The following is a 22440-nucleotide window of genomic DNA, read 5'->3' as shown; positions in this document are numbered from 1 at the left end:
TAAGATAACGAGGGTGTATTGAGGTCATGGTTCTTCTTATCTTGTGGCCTCAACACAGGAGTTATTACGTCGTTAAGTAATCCTGGCGAGGGAATTCTTCACAAGGAAGAAAAGCTGTTGTTTTGAAGGTAACATGTAGGGTGTCATGATAACCTGGTTTGAAAAATGTGTCCACGTGGGTTACCTATCGGTTGGTAGCGCACTCAGCTCACATATTGAGGTCCGTGGTTCGATCCCCGGTACGGATGGAAACATTGGTGTTTCCTTAAGACACCTGCTGTCCTTGTTCACCTAGCAGTAAGTACCTGGAGTGTTAGCCAACTGGTGTGGGTCGCATCCTGCGGGACAAAATTAGGTTAATTTGCCCGAAATGCTCTGCATAACCAGGGACTTTATGTAAAGTGTGTCATTGATGTCAGCTATGGTCTGTATAAGTTGTATCATGTACTTGTAGAAATAAATATTATTACCCCTGTCTTGACAGGGGCTTATCAATGTGCCAGCATTGCGTGTTCATGCATGACCTTTAGTATGGTGGAGGCGTTGAGCTAAACAATTGGAGCGAAACAAGTGTTAAGTGTGTGTAGGTGCCATGATGGTTATTAGTGTATCCTGTGTGAGTCTCTTGAGGGAAGACAGTCTCATTACCTTATTGTGAATGACCTTTATTTTGTCACACCCCCCTACTGCCCCCTTCCTGCTGCTACTCTTGCATTCTCACCCTTCCATGCATCTCTCCTGACACCTCCTACGCCGCTCCTTTATTCCACTTGCTCCTGTAATTTATGGTTATTCAATCATGACCTCAAAAGTTGTATGACACTATTTTTGTATATGTACCTTGTATATATCTGATTGTGCATATTATTTTGATCATGATACAAAAAAGCACCGTTAACAGCTGGATTTTTCCTGTGTCATGGACACGTGGAAGTTTTCTTGTGTTATGAACACGTGGCTTTTTTTTCCTGTCATGAAAACTTGGCTTTTTTCCTATCATGAACACGTGGTTTTTTTCATGTGTTGTGAACACGTGGCTTTTTTTCATGTCATGAACACGTGGCTTTTTTCATGTGTTGTGAACACGTGGCTTTTTTCATGTGTCATGAACACGTGGCTTTTTTTCATGTGTCGTGAACACGTGGCTTTTTTCATGTGTCATGAACACGTGGCTTTTTTCATGTGTTGTGAGCACGTGGCTTTTTTCATGTGTCATGAACACGTGGCTTTTTTCATGTGTTGTGAGCACGTGGCTTTTTTCATGTGTCATGAACACGTGGCTTTTTTCCTTGTGTCATGAACACGTGGAAGTTGTCCTGCCTCATGAACATGGGGAGTTTGTTCTTGAACATATACTGGTAAGATAACATAAATCTTACAAAGCTCTGATATAGATTTTCTTAACTTTTTTTTTAAGTGCCTGTACCCCCTCAGTTCTTTATATTGTCCGTATCCCTTGTCAAAAAAAAAAATTGAAACATTTTTTTTTCGGAAAACTTCTTTATATTTACAGTCAAAACAAATATAAATGTGTAGTAGATCAATGACAACAGTTATGAATAAATTGAATGAACAGGAAAAATACATTTTGTCTTATTTATTGGTTCTTTGTTGGAGTTTGTTAGTGATGATGGTGGATCAAGGTTCTTGTTTTAGAAATAGCCCCCCCACACACACACGTGTCATTACTTGCATGTAGATGGTTTCTTGCCTATGTTTTTATGTGCAGAAGTACTGATCAAGTTGTCTCACACAATAGGTGGTGACAAATGGCACGAGAACCTTCAGAACTTTTTATTTTTAACTATGGGAACGTTTTGAGTTGTTCACACCAGACGTTTTCTACCCTCGTTTATTCACATTCCATTAGAATTCCTTCAGTTCAACAAGATCATCATTCATTATCTCACTGTCATCTATGGAATCCAGAATCAAAATAAACGTGTCGTGTTGCCGTCCCTAAACCACAGAAACTTCTCCGTGGTGACAGTAACCCGGGTAACATTGAATTCCTTCAAACGATGGATCACTTCAATTACGACGGACAGTTTCTTTCCTGCACCAGCATCTTCATCCAGTGAAGGAAAATTAGCACATATTCCGTTCTAAATGTGATTTATTCAAAGTGGAAGTTTGTGAGTGGAGGGTGACCAGTTTTGTCCCGACACTGATCATATTTGTTACTGATCTTTGTATGGAAGTGTTCGGCTCGTTGAGGTGTGTGAATATATCCAAGAAACTGTGCCAGCAGTGAAACAACATGCACTGTATGAGTATAGATGACTACGAAGCTTTCAGAAGAACACTGCAAACAACACTAACTTAAACTTAGTAATAGAGAATTTGTCACAGAAAAAATATCTTTCAAAGACGTAGAAGCTTGACTTGATCAGTGTTTGTATCACAACTTTATTCATACATCAAGACACAGGTATTCCTGGTTAACAGCCACTGTTATAATTACACACACAATTGTTAGAGCAGTAGTTCTTAACTAGGGGTACTTGTACCCCTTTGGCGGTACTGAGAAATAAAGCTGGGGTGGGGGGTACCAGACACTGGTCATTCAAAATACCATGTCTCTGAAAGCTGTTAATATACATTTTTGCTGTACTAAGAAGCACTTCTCTAATTACATTTAGTATAGTTCTCAGTCCAAGGTGCTGGAGCCGCCTTCCCATACCCCATGTGATGTATACTTTCTAACAGTTCCACCACTTCCTAGTAACAGTAATGATCATATATTCAGTATACACTTACCTGAATTTTTATTTTTAATAGTCATCGTTCTTGTAATGTTCGCTTATAATTTAGGAAGCCAGGTCTGAGACCGGGCCCGGGCCCGGGGGCGATATATATATATATATATATTATTATATATATATTATATATATATATATATATATATATATATATATATATATTAGTGCCGAATAGGTTAAACTAGTCAATTAGCGTGATTTCTTTACAAAATATCTGACGTATGTTAATAATAGTAGGTTAGGTAAGGTTTGTCAGGAAAGAGGACAGGTGTTTCCTGACGCGGGTCTTAATCATATGATGACCAAAAGCGCCAATGGCGGGTCATCTGACTAGGCCTTCCACTGGCTTACCTTTCCACCCTTGAAAAATTATGGAATTAAATTCACATATTCTTAATAACCTAAGTAGTAGTAGTAGTAGTAGTAGTGTTCAATGTCTTGTCTGGCCATTAGGGGACAGTGAATCGAGCCTTCAGTACCCCGTGTACTGATAGCCCAACACGGTTTACCGCTTCGTATAAATTTAGCAACATATGCATAACCAACATGAATTTAATGAATATTTGTCGATGCTAAGTAATAACTCACGTGAAGACGAACTTGGATAATAAAGTCCTCTTCAGCAGAGGACTTAAGTTGGGGTCGAATTATACAGACCAAGTTTATTTTCCAAGTTTCTGTCTCTAGATAAGTTATTGCTTAGCATTAGATACATACACTGGTATATACATACATATGGTATGCAATAATCGCGAACAATCGATAGAAGATGCAAAACGATCACAGGGTTGAGCTACTATCATTCCCTGAACGAAACTACTTGGACTTCCTACTCATTTCTGCAACATTGCAAGTTCCTGATGTGTTATTTGCAACACGAAGGACCTAGTGCTGTCATTCAGATCCCCCCGTGGTTGTTTTGCATCTTGTATCGCTTGTTCGCGATTAATATATTTAATTGTGGTTGTTTTGCATGCATTGATATATATGACTGATGGTTACCGTGTTTATTCTTGGACAGAGCTCTGACCTGAGTGGTTGTTGTCGGTCACCGGTGGAGCGACGGTCGAGTCCCACTGGTTCCATCACCTCCACACAGAGTCAGTCACAGTTGACGCCATCCCGTCAGCTCAGCGATGGCGAGAGACTCAAGAAGGTCATCCTCGAGTTGGTCGACACCGAGAAGACCTACGTCAAGGTCAGTACTAACGTCACTCATCTACCTGTATCAAGGTCCTTACGTCATTTGAGTACTTGTGTCAAATTACACTCCTTTCTCAGGACCTACACTAAGTCGCCTGAGGTCACCTTTTCCAGTTGAGACAGGTCAGTTTGAGAGATGGTAATTTGAAAGTGGTGATAATTCCAGCACTTCTGGAAGGAAACAGAAGGCGATAATAACTCCAGGTCTTCTGGAAGGAAACTTTTGAAGCTGCATTAGTTAGCCTTTAAACTCGGCTAATTTTTATACTGCGTTAAGCTAGCTATACCAGGTTAAATTGGGAGGCAGCCAATGGGAATCTTTGATCCAAATGTTGTGCTGCCGACGGTAGTGAGAAAGACATGTTGCAGATCACATCTGTTGCGTCAACGTTTCGCTGTGTAGTAGTTTATCAAGGCATACCTGACCAAGTTCTAACAGAGCGAAACGTTGTCTTAATATAATCTTCGTGTGCAACATGTCATTCATTGGGAAGCTTGTTAATGCTTCGTGGAGGCTTACTTGACTTAGCACTCGTATGAACTCAGAGCGCTTATTTAAGCTTAAGTAGTGTTTTTATTTATGTTTGTGTGTTTCAAGGGAGGTGTAAATGAAGGTTTGGTGGTTTAAGAAGATAATTCTCTTGTCACCTTAAAGAAGGAATGAGAGAGAATTGAAAATACATAGAGTGAGGGAGACGCAGCATAAATACTGTAATATAAAACAATAGAGTGGAGAAAAGAGGTCATGATAAGGGAAAAAAGAAGAGTTGAAAAGCAAGAATAGGAAAATAAGCGATAAGAGAGATGAATTGAACACACACACACACACACACACACACACACACACACACACACACACACACACACACTCACACTCTAGGAAGCATAGCGGTATCGTCTATAATTCTTCAATGTTTGCTTGTACTCGCCCCACATATGTGGATCCACCCACCTGAATCTGGCTCTGCCTGATAAGCTCATACCCTACCCACAAGGTCTCATTGTCAAGGTGGCTGGCTCTTGGCTGCTCCTGATTATGACTACAAGGTCTATGGTAGTTCCTGGTTAACGCTGTTCTTGCTACTTGTTCCTGGTTAACACTGTTCTTGCTACTTGTTCCTGGTTAACGCTGTTCTTGCTACTTGTTCCTGGTTAACGCTGTTCTTGCTACTTGACGAGGAGGTTCCTTCATTCAGTATATTTCATGAGATGAGAGTTTTCCCTGAACCCCTTCCAAGATTTATTCTTTATATCTTGATTTCATTCATTCATTTAGTAGTGTAGAATGTAGTTCTTGACTTGCACTGAAATTATTTGCCTCTTAAACCATACCCCCGGCCGGGATTGAACCCGCGGTCATAGAGTCTCAAAACTCCAGCCCGTATGGTTTATTTGCAATCGTGTCATTACGATTTCTTAAGTCTTATTTGCCTCTTGTAACTGGCAGCACCCGTGTTTACACTCGTGTCAGGTACTCAAGCTTGTACTCATGCCAGGTACTCAAGCTTGTGCTCAGGCCAGGTACTCAACCATCGTACACTTGTATCTGGCACTCAACACTCATACACTATGCCTGCACTCGTGCCAGGCACTCGGAGACATAGGGGTAACCTGCTGCCCTAGAATTATCTTAACCCAACGACGACAGCAGCGAGCCCAGGCCAGGGTAGCTGTACTTATAATCGGTTATGATACACGCGAGAAAGAGTGATAGAGAGAGAAAAGGGGGGATGGAAGGAGGGGAGGGAGGATAATGGAGGAAGGAGGACGGTAGAGATACAATGACTGCGCGAAATGCGTAGGAATTATGCATCGTATATCTCGTTGATTTTAGAAATAAATGGAGGGGTTTCTCTCATAATACGTGGCAGGTTGTTTATGTTGATCACGTGCAGAACCTGAAGTTTGATTGCTGAAGGTAGGGAAGATGCAACTAAATAGTAAAGATGGGTAATGTCTCTTTAAAATAGTAAATATGATTACTTTTAAATGGTGAAGATGGTGGAGATAAATTTGGGATAAAGATAGGAAAGATAGTTGTCAATAACAAGTAAGAAATTACACTACTGAATGGATGTAAAAAACAGAGTATACCGGTGTTACCTGACCACCGCAGGTGACACCGGTGTTACCTGACCACCGCAGGTGACAACGGTGTTACCTGACCACCGCAGGTGACACCGGTGTTACCTAACCACCGCAGGTGACACCGATGTTACCTAACCACCGCAGGTGACACCGGTGTTACCTGACCACCGCAGGTGACACCGGTGTTACCTGACCACCGCAGGTGACACCGGTGTTACCTGACCACCGCAGGTGACACCGGTGTTACCTGACCACCGCAGGTGACACCGGTGTCACCTGACCACCGCAGGTGACACCGGTGTTACCTGACCACTGCAGGTGACACCGGTGTTACCTGACCACCGCAGGTGACACCGGTGTTACCTGACCACCGCAGGTGACACCGGTGTTACCTGGCCACCGCAGGTGACACTGGTGTTACCTGGCCACCGCAGGTGACACCGGTGTTACCTGTCCACCGCAGGTGACACCGGTGTTACCAGACCACCGCAGGTGACACCGGTGTTGCCTGACCACCGCAGGTGACACCGGTGTTATCTGACCACCGCAGGTGACACCGGTGTTACCTGACCACCGCAGGTGACACCGGTGTTACCTGACCACCGCAGGTGACACCGGTGTTACCTGACCACCGCAGGTGACACCGGTGTTACCTGACCACCGCAGGTGACACGGGTGTTACCTGACCACCGCAGGTGACACCGGTGTTACCTGACCACCGCAGGTGACACCGGTGTTACCTGACCACCGCAGGTGACACCGGTGTTGCCTGACCACCGCAGGTGACACCGGTGTTGCCTGACCACCGCAGGTGACACCGGTGTTACCTGGCCACCGCAGGTGACACCGGTGTTACCTGACCACCGCAGGTGACACCGGTGTTACCTGGCCACCGCAGGTGACACCGGTGTTACCTGGCCACCGCAGGTGACACCGGTGTTACCTGGCCACCGCAGGTGACACCGGTGTTACCTGGCCACCGCAGGTGACACCGGTGTTACCTGGCCACCGCAGGTGACACCGGTGTTACCTGGCCACCGCAGGTGACACCGGTGTTACCTGGCCACCGCAGGTGACACCGGTGTTACCTGGCCACCGCAGGTGACACCGGTGTTATCTGACCACCGCAGGTGACACCGGTTTTACCTGGCCACCGCAGGTGACACCGGTGTTACCTGGCCACCGCAGGTGACACCGGTGTTACCTGGCCACCGCAGGTGACACCGGTGTTACCTGACCACCGCAGGTGACACCGGTGTTACCTGACCACCGCAGGTGACACCGGTGTTATCTGACCACCGCAGGTGACACCGGTGTTACCTGACCACCGCAGGTGACACCGGTGTTACCTGACCACCGCAGGTGACACCGGTGTTATCTGACCACCGCAGGTGACACCGGTGTTACCTGACCACCGCAGGTGACACCGGTGTTACCTGACCACCGCAGGTGACACCGGTGTTACCTGACCACCGCAGGTGACACCGGTGTTACCTGACCACCGCAGGTGACACCGGTGTTACCTGACCACCGCAGGTGACACCGGTGTTACCTGACCACCGCAGGTGACACCGGTGTTACCTGACCACCGCAGGTGACACCGGTGTTACCTGGCCACCGCAGGTGACACCGGTGTTACCTGGCCACCGCAGGTGACACCGGTGTTACCTGGCCACCGCAGATGACACCGGTGTTACCTGACCACCGCAGGTGACACCGGTGTTATCTGACCACCGCAGGTGACACCGGTGTTACCTGACCACCGCAGGTGACACCGGTGTTACCTGACCACCGCAGGTGACACCGGTGTTATCTGGCCACCGCAGGTGACACCGGTGTTACCTGACCACCGCAGGTGACACCGGTGTTACCTGGCCACCGCAGGTGACACCGGTGTTACCTGGCCACCGCAGGTGACACCGGTGTTACCTGGCCACCGCAGGTGACACCGGTGTTACCTGGCCACCGCAGGTGACACCGGTGTTACCTGGCCACCGCAGGTGACACCGGTGTTACCTGGCCACCGCAGGTGACACCGGTGTTACCTGACCACCGCAGGTGACACCGGTGTTGTGAATAAACGGTTTAAAACCGACAAATTGATAACTGAGACAGTTGTGCAGCAATTGGATATCTTTATTTCGGAAACGTTTCGCCACACAGTGGCTCTTTCAGTCCAATGCAGAAAAAGGTTGAGGATGAGGAGCAGTTTGAAGTAATCAGTCCCTCAGCCTGGAGTCGATGTATTAACTCCCCCCCCCCCACCACACACGTCTCATTTATCAGCACCTGTGTTAACTTATGAATGGAGTAGCAGCAGCAGGCGAGGGTCACATGGTGAAAGTTATCAGGTGAGTAGTGTGTGTGTGATTGCTTAACTAGATGAAGAAATAATCCCCTGACTATCTCTATGTTCTTTTTTGTTTTGTTTTTCGATGTTTGTTACGCAGCCAACAGACTGGGAATGTAAACTAAGACTGCGTTTCACTCAGTCGTTGATCGTTATAAACAACTTCTGAACAAAGTTTAATTTCTATTTTCAGTTTGTTTTTGCTTAGTTAATTGTTCCCGGGAAGGTAGTTGCTTCTGGTCGTCTAGCTTTGTCAGCATCATCATAACGCCATACCCATCCTGGGGGCGGTAGTCGTGTCATACCCATCCTGGGGGCGGTAGTCATGCCATACCCATCCTGGGGGCGGTAGTCATGCCATACCCATCCTGGGGGCGGTAGTCATGCCATACCCATCCTGGGGGCGGTAGTCATGCCATACCCATCCTGGGGGCGGTAGTCATGCCATACCCATCCTGGGGGCGGTAGTCATGCCATACCCATCCTGGGGGCGGTAGTCATGCCATACCCATCCTGGGGGCGGTAGTCATGCCATACCCATCCTGGGGGCGGTAGTCATGCCATACCCATCCTGGGGGCGGTAGTCATGCCATACCCATCCTGGGGGCGGTAGTCATGCCATACCCATCCTGGGGGCGGTAGTCATGCCATACCCATCCTGGGGGCGGTAGTCATGCCATACCCATCCTGGGGGCGGTAGTCATGCCATACCCATCCTGGGGGCGGTAGTCATGCCATACCCATGCTGGGGGCGGTAGTCATGCCATACCCATGCTGGGGGCGGTAGTCATGCCATACCCATCCTGGGGGCGGTAGTCATGCCATACCCATCCTGGGGGCGGTAGTCATGCCATACCCATCCTGGGGGCGGTAGTCATGCCATACCCATCCTGGGGGCGGTAGTCATGCCATACCCATCCTGGGGGCGGTAGTCATGCCATACCCATCCTGGGGGCGGTAGTCATGCCATACCCATCCTGGGGGCGGTAGTCATGCCATACCCATCCTGGGGGCGGTAGTTATGCCATACCCATCCTGGGGGCGGTAGTCATGCCATACCCATCCTGGGGGCGGTAGTCATGCCATACCCATCCTGGGGGCGGTAGTCATGCCATACCCATCCTGGGGGCGGTAGTCATGCCATACCCATCCTGGGGGCGGTAGTTATGCCATACCCATCCTGGGGGCGGTAGTCATGCCATACCCATCCTGGGGGCGGTAGTCATGCCATACCCATCCTGGGGGCGGTAGTCATGCCATACCCATCCTGGGGGCGGTAGTCATGCCATACCCATCCTGGGGGCAGTAGTCATGCCATACCCATCCTGGGGGCAGTAGTCATGCCATACCCATCCTGGGGGCAGTAGTCATGCCATACCCATCCTGGGGGCGGTAGTCATGCCATACTCATCCTGTGGGCGGTAGTCATGCCATACCCATCCTGGGGGCAATAGTCATGCCATACCCATCCTGGAGGCAGTAGTAATGCCATACCCATCCTGGGGGCGGTAGTCATGCCATACTCATCCTGGGGGCAGTAGTCATGCCATACCCATCCTGGGGGCGGTAGTCATGCCATACCCATCCTGGGGGCAGTAGTCATGCCATACCCATCCTGGGGGAGGTAGTCATGCCATTCCCATCCTGGGGGCGGTAGTCATGCCATACCCATCCTGGGGGCAGTAGTCATGCCATACCCATCCTGGGGGCGGTAGTCGTGCCATACCCATCCTGGGGGCGGTAGTCGTGCCATACCCATCATGGGGGCGGTAGTCGTGCTATACCCATCCTGGGGGCGGTAGTCGTGCTACACCCATCCTGGGGTCGGTAGTCGTACCATACCCATCCTGGGGGCGGTAGTCGTGCTATACCCATCCTGGGGGCGGTAGTCGTGCCATACCCATCCTGGGGGCGGTAGTCGTGTCATACCCATCCTGGGGGCGGTAGTCATGCCATACCCATCCTGGGGGCGGTAGTCGTGCCATACCCATCCTGGGGGCGGAAGTCGTGCCATACCCATCCTGGGGGCGGTAGTCGTGCCATACCCATCCTGGGGCCGGTAGTCGTGCTATATCCATCCTGGGGGCGGTAGTCGTGCCATACCCATCCTGGGGCCGGTAGTCGTGCCATTCCCATCCTGGGGGCGGTAGTCGTGCCATACCCATCCTGGGGGCAGTAGTCGTGCCATACCCATCCTGGGGGCGGTAGTCGTGCCATACCCATTCTGGGGGCGGTAGTCGTGCCATACCCATCCTGGGGGCGGTAGTCGTGCCATACCCATCCTGGGGGCGGTAGTCGTGCCATACCCATCCTTGGGGCGGTAGTCGTGCCATACCCATCCTGGGGGCGGTAGTCGTGCCATACCCATCGTGGGGGCGGTAGTCGTGCCATACCCATCCTTGGGGCGGTAGTCGTGCCATACCCATCCTGGGGGTGGTAGTCATGCCATACCCATCGTGTGGGCGGTAGTCGTGCCATACCCATCGTGGGGGCGGTAGTCGTGCCATACCCATCCTGGGGGCGGTAGTCGTGCCATACCCGTCCTGGGGGCGGTAGTCGTGCCATACCCGTCCTGGGGGCGGTAGTCGTGCCATACCCGTGCTGGGGGCGGTAGTCGTGCCATACCCGTCCTGGGGGCGGTAGTCGTGCCATACCCGTCCTGGGGGCGGTAGTCGTGCCATACCCGTCCTGGGGGCGGTAGTCGTGCCATACCCGTCCTGGGGGCGGTAGTCGTGCCATACCCGTCCTGGGGGTGGTAGTCGTGCCATACCCGTCCTGGGGGCGGTAGTCGTGCCATACCCGTCCTGGGGCGGTAGTCGTGCCATACCCGTCCTGGGGGCGGTAGTCGTGCCATACCCGTCCTGGGGGCGGTAGTCGTGCTATACCCGTCCTGGGGGCGGTAGTCGTGCCATACCCATCGTGGGGGTGGTAGTCGTGCCATACCCGTCCTGGGGGCGGTAGTCGTGCCATACCCGTCCTGGGGGCGGTAGTCGTGCCATACCCGTCCTGGGGGCGGTAGTCGTGCCATACCCATCCTGGGGGCGGTAGTCGTGCCATACCCGTCCTGGGGGCGGTAGTCGTGCCATACCCGTCCTGGGGGCGGTAGTCGTGCCATACCCATCGTGGGGGTGGTAGTCGTGCCATACCCATCGTGGGGGTGGTAGTCGTGCCATACCCATCGTGGGGGTGGTAGTCGTGCCATACCCATCGTGGGGGCGGTAGTCGTGCCATACCCATCGTGGGGGTGGTAGTCGTGCCATACCCATCGTGGGGGTGGTAGTCGTGCCATACCCATCGTGGGGGTGGTAGTCGTGCCATACCCATCGTGGGGGTGGTAGTCGTGCCATACCCATCGTGGGGGTGGTAGTCGTGCCATACCCATCGTGGGGGCGGTAGTCGTGCCATACCCATCGTGGGGGCGGTAGTCGTGCCATACCCATCGTGGGGGTGGTAGTCGTGCCATACCCATCGTGGGGGTGGTAGTCGTGTCATACCCATCGTGGGGGTGGTAGTCGTGCCATACCCATCGTGGGGGTGGTAGTCGTGTCATGCCCATCCTGGGGGCGGTAGTCGTGTCATACCCATCGTGGGGGCGGTAGTCGTGCCATACCCATCGTGGGGGCGGTAGTCGTGCCATACCCATCGTGGGGGTGGTAGTTGTGTCATACCCATCGTGGGGGTGGTAGTCGTGCCATACCCATCGTGGGGGTGGTAGTCGTGTCATACCCATCGTGGGGGCGGTAGTCGTGTCATACCCTCGTGGGGGCGGTAGTCGTGCCATACCCATCGTGGGGGCGGTAGTCGTGTCATACCCATCGTGGGGGCGGTAGTCGTGCCATACCCATCGTGGGGGCGGTAGTCGTGTCATACCCATCGTGGGGGCGGTAGTCGTGCCATACCCATCGTGGGGGCGGTAGTCGTGTCATACCCATCGTGGGGGCGGTAGTCGTGCCATACCCATCGTGGGGGCGGTAGTCGTGTCATACCCATCGTGGGGGCTGTAGTCGTGCCATACCCATCCTGGGGGTGGTAGTGGGTGTATAAAAATGTCCTGGTGTTCGCACGGTGTCAACATCTTGGATGGTGACTTTGTTTTATGTCATTAGTTGGTTGCCTTTAGCAACACTTGTATTGCAATTTGGTTTACAGAAGCCAGAGTTTCCACATGAGATCTTGTATTGCAGGGATACTTGGTATTGATTTTAAAGCGGTGATGTATTGTATGCCTCCCATATAATGCAAAATTTTATTGCCATCAACAATGAATGATAAGTCGCGGTACCGAGGCTGGAACGTTCACAATAAACCCGTCTTGAAGTTGCTTCCCTAGATGTGAGTTTTTGGCTCATACATACCAGAACTCAAATTTGTAATATGCTGTGCATTGTATTTAGTAATACATGCTTCCACAGTGTTTCGTTGAACTCTAATATTACAGGGAATTAATTCTTTGGCATAGTATACCTGGTGGGTGTTTCAGGGGTCAACACCCTTCCGCCCGGTCCATGACCAGGCCTCACGGTGGATCAGGGCCTGATCAACCAGGCTTTTACTGCTGGCCACACTCAATCCAACATACGAACTACAGCCCGGCTGGTCAGTTACTGACTTTAGGTATGTGTCCAGTTCCTTCTTGAGACAGCCAGGGATCTACTGGTAATCTTCCTTATGTATGATGGGAAGTTGCGGAACAATCTTGGGAGCTTATTGTGTTTTCTCTGTGTACTCTTGGCATCCCTGCTTTTCATTGGGGGTATGTTGCACCGTCTGCCGGGTCTTTTTCTGTCATAGGGAGTGATTTCTGTCTGCAAATTTGGAACCAGTCCCTCTATGATTTTCCAGACGCAAATTATGATGTACCTTTCTCGCCTGCACTCCAAAGAGTACAGGTGAAGAACTGAAGAACCTTCAAACTTTCCCAGTAACTGAGGTACTTGACTAACCTTATGCGTACAGCGAAGATCTGTACATTCTCCAGATCTGCAGTTTTGCTTGCCATGAAAGGGGCTGTTAATGTAGAACATTATTCCAGCTTAGATAGAACAAGGCACTTAAAGAGGTTCATCATTCGCTTGGCATCCCTTGTTCTGAATGTTTTCATTATCCAACCTATCATTTTCGTCGCAGTTGTCATAATGACACTTGTAGTCCTTGAAGGTGAGATCTTCTGACATTATCAATCATGTTCCTTCACATTAGTTTTTCGCTCTATTGTATGGTTAGAGTTTATCTTATATTCTTGAAATAAAATGCCGGGATCTTAGGTCTCTTTTTCATTCAATTAGAATTGTCACTTATTTTCTGTAACTGTAGAGCCGCTTCCTGACAGTAAATAGGTACCTGGGTGTTAGTCGACTGGTGTGCAACGCATTTTTGGCGAGGATCCCTATAAGAAACACTGTAATACTAGAAATTTATTTATGATCCGTTAAATAGTCATAAGTTCTCTCTCTCTCTCTCTCTCTCTCTCTCTCTCTCTCTCTCTCTCTCTCTCTCTCTCTCTCTCTCTCTCTCTCTCTCTCTCTCTCTCTCTCTCTCCTTGTAGTACATCGGTGTTAGCAGCTGCGTTGACACTGGAGGCTTGTGGGAGTTTCTTAGTCAACGAGCATCGCCTCTCATAGTTGTAGAGTTGATCTTAGTAAACTTACACCACATGCTTACTCTGACACGCCTACCCTCTCTCTCACCCTCCCTCTCTCCCTCCCTCTCTCCCTCCCTCTCTCCCTCCCTCTCTCCCTCCCTCTCTCCCCACACGTCGTCTCCTTAAGTACCTGTTAACCAACGCTAATGACATAAAAAAGGAGGCACCTAACATTATCTACCCTACATTACCCTTCCAACCTTTTTTTTTTTTTTGTAAGCTTAATTCGTACCACTCGCCTGTACACTTCGACACAACTCGTTCTTCATATACTTTTTGTACACTCGCCTGTACACTTCCATTCATATACGATCTTATACACTCCTTATACATTCGTCTGTACACTTTTATTCATATACCTATTTCTTTATATGAATCTTATACACTCCTTCCTTATACATTCTCTAGTACACCTTTCCATTATTGGAACAACTCACATTACAAAATAGAAATACATTAATATTTTCGGTCTAGCTAGAGGCCAGTCTTCAGGCGAATATACTTGTTAAATCTCTTTATTGTAATGCGTGTTATAGCAAATAATGGATTCTGAGAATTCCAGGAAACTTAAGTTTTGAGATAAGTGAACTAGTAGCCATGACCCGTCAGAGACGCTCCTAATGTGTCTTCTGTTTTTACAAAAAAAAAAAGACATTGGCACATCACGTTCACACTGGTACACACACTGAACCTTCATCACACACACTGGTACACACACTGAACCTTCATCACACACACACTGGTACACTGAACCTTCATCATACACACACTGGTACACTGAACCTTCATCACACACACACTGGTATACTGAACCTTCATCGCACACACACTGGTACACTGAACCTTCATCACACACACTAGTACACTGAACCTTCATCATACACATACTGGTACACACACTGAACCTTCATCACACACAGAATGGTCCAGTGATGGGACACAGAAACAAGGGGTCACAGTTGGAAGTTGAAGACTCAGATGAGTCAAAGGGATGTTAGAAAGTATTTCTTCAGTCATAGAGTTGTCAGGAAGTGGAATAGTCTGGCAAGTGATGTAACGGATGCAGGGACCATACATAGTTTTAAGACGAGGTATGATAAAGCTCATGGAGCAGGGAGAGAGGGAGGACCCAGTAGCGGTCAGTGAAGAGGCGGAGCCAGGAGCTGAGTCTCGACCTCAGCAACCACAATTAGGTGAGTACACACTACGAACCCAGATGGTTGGGACACCAAAACATCACCTCGCTCTACCTGTCTGTCCATAATACTTTCGTACTGTATTCATATATCCCTCTCCCATCTTTTCACACCGTATCCTGGCCAGTCCTTTGGGCAACCGGAAATGTTAAGTGCAATAAATATGTCGCTGGTGCACCGTACCGACAGACTGATGAATTAGGCACGTGTGCATCATCTGGAACATTACACAAAGACAAAGGAAACGTTTCGGTCCGATTTGTAACATTAACCAGTCACACTAGTGTGTTAATGGTCCAAGTTGGATCGAAACGTCGTCGGGTTATTTGTGTATTCCAGTCACGATATTTTATTCTTCAATACAAGGATATAAACGGAAGACAATAGAAGAGATAATCAGTCCCTCAGCTTCGCAGAATTATGTACAAAAGACAGATGAGGTAATCAGTCCCTGAGCCTAGCAGCAGCACCATGGTCTTCAAGACTACGGTGCTTAATACCAGCTCCAAGGCTGAGGGAATGACTCCTCGTCTTCTACAGTCTTCCATTTATGTCCCTACATTGTATTGATAAAGCTGCCAGAACGCGAAACGTTATTAAAGGAAACGTTTCGACACGAATGGCTTCTTTAGTCCTGAAGAAGGCACTCTTGGCGAAACGTTTCCTCCGCCCCGCGCATTACTCTACCATTACCTACCATTACTCTACCATTACCCCCAGTTTGGGAACCACGAGGACTCTAACTGTAAGTGTTTTTAAACACTAAAAATTCTGCAGAATCGTAAGCCAAGATAGTAGTGAATCAGTGTTTACAGTAGAGATAAGAATAGTTTAGTTTCTTGTGAAGAAACATGAGCAACAGAACTGTTTACCTGGAGTATACCTGGAGGGTGTTTCAAGGGGTCAACGCCCCCGCGGCCCTGTCCATGACTAGGCCTCCCGGTTAGAATTTTGTCTTCATCTATAAGATTCTGTAGTAAAAGATAAACCTCAGCTTGGCTTTATATAAAAAAAAAACATATCTGGCTTTATATAAAAAGAATAAGTGCCGTATAGTGTAATTCTCAAGAATATGCTGTGACTCTATACGTATTACCAATACGTGGATGAGTAAGGCGTGTGTGTAATGCGTGCGTGTCTTGACGTAATCTCGTCGCTTCTGTCTCCAGTATCGTAACCACCTCTGTATTCGATTGATGAGGCCTGTTGAGCAGGCGAAACGTTGCGTCAATAAAGATACCTAAGTGTTGCACACGTTTCTTAACTCTTCAACACTAGACATTGTTGGCTAAAGACCAGATTTGTTTTTTTCCGCAGTTACTATACAACAGTGAACATAAACACGATGGAATGCATACAAAGAACATCTGTAAACAGTCAAGGTCGAGGAAATGTTTCACGCCACTTGTGGCGTGATACAATACTCCTCTCCAGACTGAGGGACTGACCACCTCAAAACTTCAAGGGTGATGGACTGATTACATCGTCTTCAAGTATCTTCTGCTTCTATCAACTTCTCTATACTCGACTGAAGAAGCCTACTGTGTAGGCGAAACGTTTCGAAATAAAGATACCTAACTGTTGCATATTTGTCTTACCTAACAATGTGCTAGTATGCTTGTTTGTCCTTGTAATTCCCATATTGTTCATGGCCTCTTTAGAAACCGTATATACAAGCAAACAATTAGTTATTGGCCTTTTAGTCTTAAGCTCGGTTTAAGTTTGCCCGAAATGCTCTGCCTAAAAATGGTCTTTATGCATGCCCTTGATAATTTTGATGAGTTACGAGTCTTTCCATTCCCGGAGCCCGGCCATGGGCCAGGCTCTTAATTGTCACACCTAAATGTCACCAAACTCTGTACATTGTATCTTGCTGAAATATAATAATAGTAATAATAATAATATAATTATTATTTGATAAATGCCGTGTAGTGTACACAGGTGTCTTTTCTATCTATTTTCAAAACAGGTGACAGGTCCTTAGCTTCGAACTATAGACCAATAAGCCTAACCTCCATAGTGGGAAAATTTATGGAATCAATAATTGCCGAGGCAGTTCGTAGCCACCTTGAAAAGCATAAATTAATCAACGAATCTCAGCATGGTTTTACAAAGGGGCGTTCCTGCCTTACGAATTTATTAACTTTTTTCACTAAGGTATTTGAGGAGGTAGATCATGGTAATGAATATGATATTGTGTATATGGACTTCAGTAAGGCTTTTGACAGGGTCCCACATCAGAGACTATTGAGGAAAATTAAAGCACATGGAATAGGAGGAGAAATTTTTTCCTGGATAGAGGCATGGTTGACAAATAGGCAGCAGAGAGTTTGCATAAATGGGGAGAAATCAGAGTGGGGAAGCGTCACGAGCGGTGTTCCACAGGGGTCAGTGTTGGGCCCCCTGCTGTTCACAATCTACATAAACGACATAGATGAGGGCATAAAGAGCGACATCGGCAAGTTTGCCGATGACACCAAAATAGGCCGTCGAATTCATTCTGACGAGGACATTCGAGCACTCCAGGAAGATTTGAATAGACTGATGCAGTGGTCGGAGAAGTGGCAGATGCAGTTTAATATAGACAAATGCAAAGTTCTAAATGTTGGACAGGACAATAACCATGCCACATATAAACTAAATAATGTAGATCTTAATATTACGGATTGCGAAAAAGATTTAGGAGTTCTGGTTAGCAGTAATCTGAAACCAAGACAACAGTGCATAAGTGTTCGCAATAAAGCTAATAGAATCCTTGGCTTCATATCAAGAAGCATAAATAATAGGAGTCCTCAGGTTGTTCTTCAACTCTATACATCCTTGGTTAGGCCTCATTTAGATTATGCTGCACAGTTTTGGTCACCGTATTACAGAATGGATATAAATTCTCTGGAAAATGTACAAAGGAGGATGACAAAGATGATCCCATGTATCAGAAACCTTCCCTATGAGGATAGACTAAGGGCCCTGAAACTGCACTCTCTAGAAAGACGTAGAATTAGGGGGGATATGATTGAGGTTTATAAGTGGAAGACAGGAATAAATAAAGGGGATGTAAATAGTGTGCTGAAAATATCTAGCCTAGACAGGACTCGCAGCAATGGTTTTAAGTTGGAAAAATTCAGATTCAGGAGGGATATAGGAAAGTACTGGTTTGGTAATAGAGTTGTGGATGAGTGGAACAAACTCCCAAGTACCGTTATAGAGGCCAGAACGTTGTGTAGCTTTAAAAATAGGTTGGATAAATACATGAGTAGATGTGGGTGGGTGTGAGTTAGACCTGATAGCTTGTGCTAACAGGTCGGTTGCCGTGTTCCTCCCTTAAGTCAATGTGACCTGACCTGACTAGGTTGGGTGCATTGGCTTAGGCCGGTAGGGACTTGGACCTGCCTCGCATGGGCCAGTAGGCCTTCTGCAGTGTTCCTTCGTTCTTATGTTCTTATGTTCTATCTGTTCGTCGGTATTACAATACCATTTAAAGCGTAAAGAGAAGAATGAAAATAATCGCTGCTAATCAAGAATTTTTCCTAGTAAGATATTTTTAAAATATTGAGCACTGTTGAATCGCGTTAAGTGGAGAGAAGATATACATAAAGCGTATAAACAGAAGGAAATCATCTACAATCATAAAGTTGATAAAAATACGGCTGTGAAAATAGGTAACCGAGACAGGATTGAGCACAGATTTAGAAAGGCTGTATGAAAGTACTGGTTTAGGCAGTGGACGTCTGGGTGTGAGTAGTACAAACTGGCACCGTCGTAAAAGTCATCATTTTGAGTGGTTTTAAAAAAATAGGCTAGATGTGTTAGTGGGAATGACCTGGGGGAGAGTAGGTGCCTCTTTTGACGAATATGACCCGCGTACAACACCAGGGTGTCTATTTTGATGTTTCGCCCGCTAGTGGCCTTTTATCAGTTCAGTACAGAGGTTGTTTCAAGGTGCTGAACCTAGAAATAATCGAAGTATGTTAAGCCTAGCAATAATCAGTAGGCCTTCTGCAGTGTTCCTTCCTATTCTCTCTCTCTCTCTCTCTCTCTCTCTAATAAAGGAAATGTTGAGTAACAATGTTGTCATCAGCATTTATCGATATACCTACACACCTGATGGACGTTTTCAGGGGTCATCGCCCCCGCTGCCTAGTACCAAACAAGACGACCTAGTAGATCAAGACCTGATCAACCAGGCTGGACAGTATTATGTACTTAAACCTGTCGATACATTTCTCTGCGTATGTTCCTATATATGTACCTGTATATTTGCTAATATATATCTATATATGTACGTATTAATTATTGGCAAGACAGTCGATAATATTGCGCTGCGTTTCGCCCACCTGGAGCTTTGTATTGTCATAATTCAACATATTTTGCGTCAGTTTTAATTTATTTAGGAATATTTAACAACAGTGAAATATTTATTTCGTGATTTTCAGAATGAGATGTATACAACTTGGTATATATGCAGTGAGAGATACGCACTTGAGATTGTATATACATTGAGAGAGAAACATTTAAGAGTGTATATACACACTTAAATGTATACACGCAGTGTATATACACTGTTCCACACCTATTTTTGCAAGATTTTGCCGCCGAAGTGGCTAGTTTAGTGTGGACCCCATATCTATCCTGTCAATCTTTGCACAAGACAATATGGATATACAAAGGGCTTAGCGATTAGTTCGTTTTGAGTGTATGTACTCTGAGATAAGCACTCCTCAGTGTATATACACTGAGAAAGGCACACCTCAGTGTATATATACACTGAGAAAGGCACACCTCAGTGTATATATACACTGAGAAAGGCACACCTCAGTGTATATATACACTGAGAAAGGCACACCTCAGTTTATATATACACTGAGATAGGCACACCTCAGTGTATATACACACACTGAGATAGACGCTGTATATACACAGGCACATCTCAGTACATATACGCTGCGATATGTAAATAAATGGTTCAGAGAATGGACAGGTTGTTAAATTAGACACATGGGTATCTTTATTGTGGAAACGTTTTGCCACACAGTGGCTTCCTCAGTCCAGTACAAAAAAGAATGGTTGAAGATCAGAAGGCGTTTGCGGTAATCAGTTCCTCAGCCTGGAGTCGATGTAATCAGTCTTGGTATGAATGCAGCAGATGCGCGAAGAAGGGTGTTACATATTACAGATATGCACACCTGAGTGTATATACACTGATATATATATATATATATATATATATATATATATATATATATATATATATATATATATATATATGTGTGTGTGTGTGTGTGTGTATACACGGATATACATACCCCCCGCCCTTCCCGGTTACTGTAGCTGGCAGGATTGCCAGTACAGGACTTGACTTGGGCCGGAATGTATAGTGGTCATTTGCATTGTGTGGCCTTCCTGTGGCGTGCTGAAGTAGGGTGAGGTGATGGTGGGTATGTGTGGGGGAGGGTAGGTAACGAGTGAGGTGATGGTGGATATGTCTAGGGTAGGGTAGGTAACGAGTGGGGTGATGGTGGGTATGTGTGGGGTAGGGTAGGTAACGAGTGAGGTGATGGTGGGTATGTGTGGGGTAGGGTAGGTAACGAGTGAGGTGATGGTGTGTATGTGTGGGGTAGGGTAGGTAACGAGTGAGGTGATGGTGGGTATGTGTGAGGTAGGGTAGGTAACGAGTGAGGTGATGGTGGGTATGTGTGGGGTAGGGTAGGTAACGAGTGAGATGGTGGGTATGTGTGGGGTAGGGTAGGTAACGAGTGAGGTGATGGTGGGTATGTGTGGGGTAGGGTAGGTAACGAGTGAGGTGATGGTGGGGGTGTGTGGGGTAGGGTAGGTAACGAGTGAGGTGATGGTGGGTATGTCTAGGGTAGGGTAGGTAACGAGTGGGGTGATGGTGGGCATGTGTGGGGTAGGGTAGGTAACGAGTGAGGTGATGGTGGGTATGTGTGGGGTAGGGTAGGTAATGAGTGAGGTGATGGTGTGTATGTGTGGGGTAGGGTAGGTAACGAGTGAGGTGATGGTGGGTATGTGTGAGGTAGGGTAGGTAACGAGTGAGGTGATGGTGTGTATGTGTGGGGTAGGGTAGGTAACGAGTGAGGTGATGGTGGGTATGTGTGAGGTAGGGTAGGTAACGAGTGAGGTGATGGTGGGTATGTCTAGGGTAGGGTAGGTAACGAGTGGGGTGATGGTGGGTATGTGTGGGGTAGGGTAGGTAACGAGTGAGGTGATGGTGGGTATGTGTGGGGTAGGGTAGGTAACGAGTGAGGTGATGGTGTGTATGTGTGGGGTAGGGTAGGTAACGAGTGAGGTGATGGTGGGTATGTGTGAGGTAGGGTAGGTAACGAGTGAGGTGATGGTGGGTATGTGTGGGGTAGGGTAGGTAACGAGTGAGATGGTGGGTATGTGTGGGGTAGGGTAGGTAACGAGTGAGGTGATGGTGGGTATGTGTGGGGTAGGGTAGGTAACGAGTGAGGTGATGGTGGGTATGTGTGGGGTAGGGTAGGTAACGAGTGAGGTGATGGTGGGTATGTGTGGGGTAGGGTAGGTAACGAGTGAGGTGATGGTGGGTATGTGTGGGGTAGGGTAGGTAACGAGTGGGGTGATGGTGGGTATGTGTGGGGTAGGGTAGGTAACGAGTGAGGTGATGGGTATGTGTGGGGTAGGGTAGGTAACGAGTGAGGTGATGGTGGGTATGTGTTGGGTAGGGTAGGTAACGAGTGGGGTGATGGTGGGTATGTGTGGGGTAGGGTAGGTAACGAGTGAGGTGATGGTGGGTATGTGTGGGGTAGGGTAGGTAACGAGTGGGGTGATGGTGGGTATGTGTGGGGTAGGGTAGGTAATGAGTGAGGTGATGGTGGGTATGTGTGGGGTAGGGTAGGTAACGAGTGAGGTGATGGTGGGTATGTGTGGGTTAGGGTAGGTAACGAGTGGGGTGATGGTGGGTATGTGTGGGGTAGGATAGGTAACGAGTGAGGTGATGGTGGGTATGTGTGGGGTAGGGTAGGTAACGAGTGAGATGATTTTGGGTATGTGTGGGGTAGGGTAGGTAACGAGTGAGATGATGGTGGGTATGTGTGGGGTAGGGTAGGTAACGAGTGAGGTGATGGTGGGTATGTGTGGGGTAGGGTAGGTAACGAGTGAGATGATCGTGGGTATGTGTGGGGTAGGGTAGGTAACGAGTGAGGTGATGGTGTGTATGTGCGG

The 22440-nt window shown here is 47.7% G+C and overlaps 1 protein-coding gene across 24 annotated transcripts in view; it reads left to right on the top strand.

Annotated features, from left to right (window-relative positions):
- Window positions 1-22440, top strand: part of sif (still life) — a 1051963-nt gene that overhangs the window by 828333 nt on the left and 201190 nt on the right. For all 24 annotated transcript variants that reach the window (XM_070097567.1, XM_070097564.1, XM_070097583.1 and 21 more), the window contains one exon: window positions 3784-3960. In XM_070097567.1, the coding sequence (XP_069953668.1) occupies window positions 3784-3960 (177 nt within the window). The remainder of the gene's footprint in view (window positions 1-3783; window positions 3961-22440) is intronic.

The sequence above is a fragment of the Cherax quadricarinatus genome, chromosome 58 (genome assembly GCF_038502225.1).
Source record: "Cherax quadricarinatus isolate ZL_2023a chromosome 58, ASM3850222v1, whole genome shotgun sequence".
NCBI classification, from domain to species: Eukaryota; Metazoa; Arthropoda; class Malacostraca; order Decapoda; family Parastacidae; genus Cherax; species Cherax quadricarinatus.
Note: the sequence above shows the minus strand (reverse complement) of the source record. Positions and strands in the feature narration are given on the sequence as shown.